Raw genomic sequence first — 9,070 nt, 5'->3', positions numbered from 1 at the left:
CATTGGACAACATCCGCCATGTTTGTTGGCAACAAAGCAAACGAGACAAATGAAGCAAACGCATTGTTGTCGACAATTCAGTCTTGACCAACGCAAACGGGCCTGTTTTCACAGATATTTATTGCAAAAGGACACACCTGTCGACATCAATTCGTCCTCAATGACCCTCGCGAGCTTGTTTTTTTCTATTTTCTAAGACAATTTAGTCCCCAACCAAACTAAAGTAGGCGTTTTTCTAAACATCAAAGACAAGCATTTCCATCGTTAACGTACACATTTTCACCAAACATCAGAGGCACGAAGCAAACGTGCGGCAGCTTTGCCAAAGTGACCGCCGACCATTTGAACCCAACGCGCGTTTTTGTCAATCGTCACAGACGCATTTTCGCAAACGTCACTCACTTTCCTTTTCAACCGTGCGCGCTTTAATATGCTTCAAAAGAATTTCACATTGGGAACAAACCAAATGGACGTCATTTTGTATTAAAGCAAAAAAAGCCACATCTGCCAAACTGGAGACACACACGCACACACACACACACACAGCTAGCTTAACCTCAGCTTCCCTCAGTGATCATTTGTGACCAACAGCAACGCACGACACAAACGCGTGCCGTAACTATTCCTGTGCTTGAATCACACGTGAACATTTTGGCGTGTTGTTAGCATTTTAGCAGCTAAGCATTTAGCATAACAAAGTTATGTTGTGACCAGAATGTTAACCCCTTGATGGTCCTTCCCTTCATTGAGCTATCTGACGATTGGTGGATGTTATTTTTAAAAGTGGACGGATGGACAAAAAGCACCCGAGGACGTTTTCCAAAAAGCGTCCGGCAGCCTTTCGCTTTGCATCTCGAGCTCGTCGCCGCCATCGCGAGCGGGTCGCTAGCGACGTGCGTGCTAGCTAGCGTGTGCTAGCTAGCGACCCGCTCGCGATGGCGGCGACGAGCTCGAGATGCAAAGCGAAAGGCTAGCGTATGCTAGCTAGCTAGCTAGCGTGTGCTAGCTAGCGCGTTTCACTTCAAACAATTTTTTTTGACAATTAAGGATCCGTAAGTTGACTTTTGAAAAGTATTTGAAATGCTCTGAACTCCAGTTTCCAGTTTATCGTGAGCGGAATTCACGCTTGATACTTGAATACGGACGCTCGCTCTTTCTGCCCACTTCATTCATACCTTCGCTTCGCTTACTTGTGGTCATTTAGCGATGAGCAAAACGACGTTTCTGAAGGCTGACGAGCAAAAAAAAAAAACAAAACCCAGTGGCAGCAAAACAACAACGCATTTCCTCACAACCTCCATGCATCTGACTGCAATAAACACACAATCCGACAATGTATGTACAACAATGTATAGTCCATGTATATAGATAGCATCGAATGCAGACATATTTATTGGAGGGGCGGGAACAGGTTTTCTTCACAAACAGATGTAGCTACTAGGATAGAAATGACATTGTTTTTTGCAAACAATTGGATGTAAATAGAGCGAGCTGGATTTTGAGTTTGTCAGCGGGCTGTCTTTTGGCGCCGCCGCCGCCGCCGAGCTCTGTCGTCACAGGACCAAACCCTCGAGCCTCCTTCCAGTACTGTACCCGGACAACCTGTGCATTGTCATGTCGCCGTTGCGCTTGGCGCGTGTGTTTTGTGGACGCTACTACTGATGCTGTTTATTGGAAGGGGGAGCGTCGCAATAAAGGCCAGGATCGACACGTGCCTCCCGCCTCTTCTTGCTCTTCTCTGAACGACGCCGTATATACAGAGAGAGAGAGAGAGAGAGAGAGATGCATCCCCGTGTATCGAAAAAATATCATTGCCGTGGCCCATGCGTATCGCATTGGCGATCTGAAACGGCGTGATTTTGTTGGACTTTGACCCATCAGATACAACATGAGAGCTTTTTTTGTGTCCGTTTCAAGTAAATGTCATTCAAAAAGCTTTTGACGAATGATAAAAGCAAGCAATGCTTGCGTGAGCACGCATAGCAGCTGCTAAAAAGCAGGTAGCGGCACAAGCTTTCTGCATATCGGTGCTGTAAATCAGTCCAAGGCATGCCGTTCTTTTTTCTACAAGTCTACCAGCAAAACAACCCCAAAAGCGTTGTCTCACGCCAAAAGCCAAAGTGACGGAAAAGTGGCTTCGGTAGCTTTTCACGTAATCCGAGCCGCAAAGCGCTTTGCGCATCTTGACGATTGCTCTTTAGAAATGGACACGCGATTTATTTGGTGGGGGTTGAGGTCCACAGCCAAGATTCCCGAGGAAAGCGCGGCCGCGAGGCCCCGTTTCCTGAAGAAGTCGTGAGAGAAAAGCGCCAAAGCCCATCGGCGGCTCAAATGGACACGGCCGTTCCTCCGCCGCTACTGCGGGAGCCCTTCTCCTCCAAGTCCTCCAAGACCAGGTCCCGCTCCGCGAGCCGCCGCACCCGCCCGCAGCCGCTGGGATCCGGGCCGTCGGGCGAGACGGGATCCTCATCGGCCGGCGGCGTCGAGTCAGGCCGCGGCCGCCGCGAGTACCTTCTCCCCCGCCGGGCGTCGGCCGCGCGCGGGCCCGACCTGAAGGCCGCCCGGAAGTTCTCGTTGAAGAAGCCGTAGATGACGGGGTTGACGCTGCTGTTGAAAAAGGCCAGCCAGTGGGCCAAGGGGTACGCGTAGATGTTGACCACGCGCTGCTGCCGCGGCGTGAGCCCGGCGTAGTCGCTCAGCATCATGAGGGTCCACAGGGGCAGCCAGGACAGCACGAAGAGCAAGGCCACCACCAGGAGCATCTTGATCACCCGCCGCTTCTTCTTGGAGACGCCGCCGCCCCCGGGCGCCGAGGTCCTGAAGAGCGTGACGCCGATGCGCGCGTACATGACGACGATGAGCGACAGCGGGGCCAGGTAGATGTTGGCGAACAGCACGGTGGTGTAAATCCTGCGCATCTCCCGGTTGGGCCAGTTCTCCCGGCACCAGTAGAAAGGCGCCGTTCGGTTGTCGGAGCCCAGCACCACTCGGATGCTTTGCTCCCGCGTCACCTGCAGCATGGCGCCCGACGGACACATGATGGCCACGGCCAGGACCCAGATGGTGACGATGATCGCGGCGGCGGCGGAGATGCTCAGCTTCTGCTTGAACGGGTAGACGATGCATCGGAATCTGCCGAGGGAGGCGTGGAGACGGGGTGAGCGACCCGGAAAAAAAATAAAAAAACATTCCACGGCTAATGCCGGCAAGAGAACCCATTTGGGAGACAAGAATGGGAGAGCCGATACAGGAACGCGCTTTGTTGTGACAACTCGTCCGGGGCCAAAGAGGCGAGAGCCGGATGACGTCATTGACAATAAAAGCTCGGTCCCGAGACCGCGGACGCCAGGCCAAGCGCTCTGGTTCGCATCCTCCAGGCAACGGGCGGAGGTAGCGTACCTGTCCACGGCGATAGCCACCAGGGTGAAGACGGACGCCGACACGGAGATGCCTTGCACCGTGCCGCTCAGCTTGCACGCCAGGCTTCCAAAGGGCCACCCTGCGCACAGGAAGCGCCAGTCAGCCGTTTCCACACGGCGCCGCACATTTGACACCGCGCTCACGCAAAAGACGCTTGATTTTGCACACCCGTGCAAGTGTGCCGGCGGCGAAGACACTTTGCGGGATCCAAGATTGGGACAAAATCAAAACAAGAAATCAAATGCTTTTTTTTTGCCCGAGAAGCACATTTTAAACGTGACATCTCGGCTCATCTTGAAACACGCGAAACGTTTCTCGGGCGATTTTCACGGCTGTCAAATTGGAGCAAAGGCGCAGCCCGCTCCTTGAGTTACCGCGAGACGTGCACCTTCGCGCCTTGAGATATGGCGTGATTGCAGCACCTGCCAGTTTCCGGCTTTGCGTTCTGCTCCGTTTTGTTTGCCTTTGTCCCGTCGACCTCGTTCGTAGCACTTACTTCATCGGCCCTTCCCTAAGCCACCGAGGTCCTGACAAAACGTAAGTACGACGACGCTTTCTCGTCCCATTTAATCAGTTGCGATTCGTGTTCGTTAGCCACATTAGCCCGTTAGCATCGGGCCGCCGCGGTTCGTGCGATGAATGAACCTGATATTAAGGTGGCGTTTTATGTTGAGATGTGTACAGTAATGGCACGACGACCGTAGCTCCTTCCCGTTCTGAAGACGACCGCGTGTATTTTGTTTCCAAACGCGTGTCGGCTCTCATTTCATGAAATGCGAGTGTAGTTAATTGATGCGGCCCCTAGATGGTGCCATTACCCTGCCGTTGTCATCCGATTCCTTGGTCGCATCCGGCAAAGGCCACATTTACCTGTGATGATGTTATCCAACAGTGTGGTGGGCATGCAGAAAATGCCCACCAGGAGGTCACTGACGGCCAGGTTGAGGATGAAGACGTTGGTGACGCTGCGCATCCTGCGGCCGCGCAGCACGACGAAACACACGGCGCCGTTGCCCGCCAGGCACACCAGGAAGATGAGCAGGTAGGACACGACGAAGACGGCCGCCGTGGACGGGCGGTGCAGGTAGAAGCCCACGTAGGTCACCTTGTTCCCGGCGCCGAGGACGTCCGCCTCCTCCTCCTCCTCCGCCGTCGCCGCCGCCTCCTCCCGCGAAGCGTTGAACAACGTCACGTTGTGCGCTTGCAGGCTCATTTTCAACCTGGAGACCCAAGCGCATTTCATTGACGGGAAAAGTGCAGCACGCCGAAAGGGAGAAGGCCGCCTTTTTCGCGGCCGTTCCCGCGTCCCAATGAGCACCCGAATCTCCCGCTGCCAGATTTCACATTCCAATTTCCAACCTGCTCGGCCCCCGCCCCGGGAAAATCTTCCACAAATGCTCAGAAGGCACCGAAATCAGCCGGCCGCTCGGCCCTTGATTGGAAGGCGCTTTCCCGCGCCGCCTTCGCAAAAGGATATGATGTCCATTGTAGCCGGAGCGTGCACGCCAGGGCCCTTTCGGCCGTCGCTCGTTTGCTTTCTTTCCTCTTCCTTCATCATCCGTCACCGAGAGTCTCAGTGCTTCGGAAGCCACTTGTTGAGCCACGCAACTCCCAGAAATGCCCGTCTGTCGCGTTCAACGGTATTCGCCGCAGTTTCGGATGCCGCCTGAAGACAAAAGAGCGGCCCCAAACCCCCAAACACGGGGGCTGTTGGGCTGTGCTCATCAGCGGAGCGGGCACACAATGAGCCCACTGTGGGGACAAATGAAGACCATGGCGGGGCCGCACGCAACCCATGCTGGGTGGGTGACTTCCACGATGCAAAAAGGGACTTGTTATTATTATTACCCCCCCCCCCCCCCCCCTTTCCATTTCAAAAGGAGAGCCATAGACTAAATGCCGGGTGACTTGCGCAACGCAACACTTTTGGACATCCAAAAAAGGAGGTTAGAAATGAAATGCAAATCTTTTTGACAAATGCCGCCATCCCTCTTATTTTCTTGTCGGCTTCTCGTGAGGAGGGTCGCGGGCTCGCAGCGGCCTCTTCCGGCCGTCTTCGGGCAATAGGGGGGGGGGGCGGCATCCAGTCGCATGCACAGAGACAAACGTTCACGCTCACAATCACACCCGGGGGCGATTTAGAGCAAAGAAAAAAAAACGCTAAATAAGAAGAAAGCCAATCGATCCGATGAGAAAAATGGCTGCTGATCCAAAGGAAAATGTGTGTGTACAAATCAAAGACGAGGCGCCACAGAAGCGGCTGAAAAAATGGCAAGAAAGAGCTGCGCGGGAATTGAAATGAAGCGCGCAAGGAGTCGCCACGCCGGCGATTGTGAAAGCGAGCGCCTCTCCAGGTCCTCCGCCCGCCGGCGCCAGAAGGGATGCGCGTCGCGCCGGCGGGCGGAGGAAAGTTGCCGGCCGCGTGCCCGTGACGAAAGTCGAGCGGCTCACCTTTTGCCCTGGCGACCGCACGCGTCTCCGCGGGAGGAAAAGAAGACGGGAAGCTGCGCGTGCGACACGCGGACGGCGAGAACATGCGCTCGGCTCGCCGCTCTGAGCGCGAGTGACGTCGGCGGCCCGGCGCAGAGGAGAAGGGGGGGGGGGAGCCTGCTCTAAGCCGGCCAACGTGGGCGGGGGGGAGGGGTCCAACCGCTATCAAGCAGGTCACAGCCGCTGTGAGCATTTTCTATGCGTGCAACGTGTATGCGACCGCAACCCCCCCCCCCCCCCCAAGTCTCCCCGAGAGACTTGCAAAATGAGCGCATTTCCCACGCGCAGCCAATCGCGAACAAGCGCACGGCCGCACATCAGAAAGGTCGCTGGCGTCTGTCTCCGTCAACGCCACGTCAAAGACAAAGAAACCTTTTGAGGTGATTCTTCATTCCGAGGGCAAAAACGAGCCACGTTGACGCCGGCGGCTTTTCCGCGCGCCTCGCTTTGATGCGCCGTCGACGAAATGAGACGCGGCGACTCGGGTTGCGATCCTCAGGGCCGTCCGTATAGGAAGCTGACGGGAGCTTGTGGTTCCGGCGGCGGGCCTCTGCGGGCCTCTGCGGGCCGCCGCCTTTCCTCTGGACTTTCCAGCTGGATCCCGTTCTCTGATCCCGGCGGATCAGAGAATGGATGCGTGCGCTCTCGTGAATTGCTGGCTGACGTCTCGCGTGACGATGGCGCTGCACTATTTATTTTATTTTTTTAGCCGTCACAAGAAAAGCAGAAGCCAAAATGTGCACCGTTAATCCTTGTCTGTTTCTTTGAACTATTTTTACAGTGGCAGACGCCAGGATGTGCTCGGCGGAGATTAAGAGGCAACTTTGCTGACGGGAGCAGACTCGAAATGCGCAGCTGGCCTCGGCAAAAAAAAAAAAAAAAAAAAAGCCCAGAAAAGAGTGACGGATGCTGATCGGCCCGGACGCGGCGGCGCCTCCTTTGGCCGACGGCCGGGTCTTCATCTGCATGGCAAATTTTTCTGCTTCCACCTGCTCAAAATGCACACCCGCGCAAAGCCGGCGCGGCGCCTGACACGCTTCGTTCGCATCACGCTCGCATTTTCTTTTTTCCGGGCGACGGCGCTCGGCGACCCGAAAAGGCCGTCCGAATCGCTCAACGTCACGCGCGACAAACTTGCCCGATCGATAAACATTCAATCAAGTGCCCGCCTTTGTGTGTGTTTCAGAAGGCGAGTGGGAGGGGCCTTCAATCAGAGATGTCGGCAGACGTTCATTCGCTCAGTGGTGTGGTGAGCCATTTTTACAGTTTAGTGAGCAAAAACCATTTTCGTCATGTTTGCTAGCGTTGGGGGTTTTACCCCATAGTCGCCCCCCCCCCCTGCATTTTAAATGCTTTTCCTCCATTCTTTGGCATTCACCAGCAGATGGCTGAGTGGCACGAGTAGGCCGAGCAAGCGCGGCCCCGCAGTTTTCCCTCAATTGAAACGCTCATTTTTCAAGACATAGATAGAAGATATTTGACCCGAGTCGAATCTGCCTTTCAAAACATTAGAGAAAGGTCAAACGGCCCCATCGTCCTCCGGCGACGAGGTCGGCTACATGCTAAGGCGCTAATGCGGCCGCCCGTCTCGGCACGTCTTCCCCATTACGGGGAAAAAGAGCCCATTTGGAGGTACGTGTCCAAACGGGAAACGAGTCCAATCAGCCGCAAAAAGCAGTGGCGTGAAATTCTATAACGGAGAGCGCCGCAATTGAGCTTTCCAAATGCGCTGCCAGACACTTAATGGCAGCGGAATTGAGAGAGGCGGCCATTCGGCGCCGCTTCCTTTTGGGCCGGGGGAGGCGGGCAAGGGAAGTCACCCCACCCGCCTTCCAGGGAAGCCATTTGGACCGTTTCCGAGGTGGGAGTGAGCGTTGTTGCAGCGGATCTGATGCACCATTTCAAATTGTGTGTTTTTTTTATATGGTGTATTTTTTCGGCTAAAAACGCCTTACTATACATGGTCGTTTTTTTTTGGTCGAAAAATGCCTTACTATACATGGTCGTTTTTTCCCAGCTAAAAACGCCTTACTATATCCATGGTCAAACATACAAAAACAACTTCAATAAGCCCTACTTATCATGTTGGTCAAAGAAAGAAGGGATATGGTTGCAACTTCTGGGGATTGAACACTCAACGGCTAATTTGGGACATGGTTCTTCTACCCCTGAGCCACACCACCACATAACTGCTTGTTTGTTTGGTGTTGTCTTCAATAAAGCTGCAAATAGTGGTTAAAGAAAAACGTGACCTTGTTGCAAACACTGAGAATAGAACACCCAATCACCGGATTTGGGACTTGAGCTTTCTACCACTGAGCTAACGCACCGCAATGAATCTTTGGGTTGTTCCTCAAAATTGTTGTATATGGTGGTTAAAGTGTAGACATTGTTGCAACAACCAGGGATCGAACACTCAGCCTCAGGTGGGGCACTCCATCACTCTACCATTGAGCCAAAGTTCCGCTTAGAGCATTGGAGTTTTTGTGATTTTTTTATTAATCATGATCGTTTCCTTCGGCTATAAACTGACAATACATGGTCGTTTTTTTTCGTTGAAAAATGCCTTACTATAGATGGTCGTTTTTATCGGTGGGCCACTGCAGGACCGTCATTCATTGAGGTATGCAGGCCGAGTGTACGTGCCGTGTCTGCCCCAGAGCTGGGCCAGACCAATTTTGCTGACTGGGTACCGACCGTTTTACCCGCTAACTTCTTTCATTCTTAACAACATTTCTACAACCCTCTCTTGTTGCTCGAGTCCAGTGCCATTGGTCTTGCTGTGGAGAAAAAAAAAAGTTGAATTTTGCTGACATGATGTTACATGCAGAAATAATCAGATGCCAACAAAAACAGCCTCTGCTCCCAGGTTGGCAATCACCATCAGCATTAGGGCGCTTGTGATGACTACAACGCCAATTATCATTCTGCTCTCAAGCAGATCATGTCGCGCCCATGACACGGGTCCGTAAATTACTTCTTGACGGTACTTCGACAACATTAGAAAACTTCCAGTTCCTTCTATGTCATGATTCAATAATGAGCCAATGAATGTGCCCTTTCCTTTCCCGATGGCCGAAGGGAGCAACAATGGCTTCCCCTCTCCTGCAATATGTCGGAACGAACACAAGAGGGAGCTGCGCCTCCAGTCATTCATCGG

The 9,070-nt window shown here is 53.5% G+C and overlaps 1 protein-coding gene across 1 annotated transcript; it reads right to left on the bottom strand.

Annotated features, from left to right (window-relative positions):
• Window positions 1-1,740: 1,740 nt before the first annotated feature.
• Window positions 1,741-4,926, bottom strand: npffr2a (neuropeptide FF receptor 2a). The gene is made up of 3 exons (XM_052067077.1): window positions 4,291-4,926; window positions 3,400-3,499; window positions 1,741-3,132 (listed from the first exon to the last, which is right to left on the bottom strand). The coding sequence occupies exons 1-3, from the start codon at window positions 4,661-4,663 to the stop codon at window positions 2,328-2,330; spliced, it is 1,278 nt and encodes a 425-aa protein (XP_051923037.1). The 5' UTR covers window positions 4,664-4,926; the 3' UTR covers window positions 1,741-2,327.
• Window positions 4,927-9,070: the final 4,144 nt, after the last annotated feature.

Source organism: Hippocampus zosterae, chromosome 6, assembly GCF_025434085.1.
Source record: "Hippocampus zosterae strain Florida chromosome 6, ASM2543408v3, whole genome shotgun sequence".
Lineage (NCBI taxonomy): Eukaryota > Metazoa > Chordata > Actinopteri > Syngnathiformes > Syngnathidae > Hippocampus > Hippocampus zosterae.
Note: the sequence above shows the minus strand (reverse complement) of the source record. Positions and strands in the feature narration are given on the sequence as shown.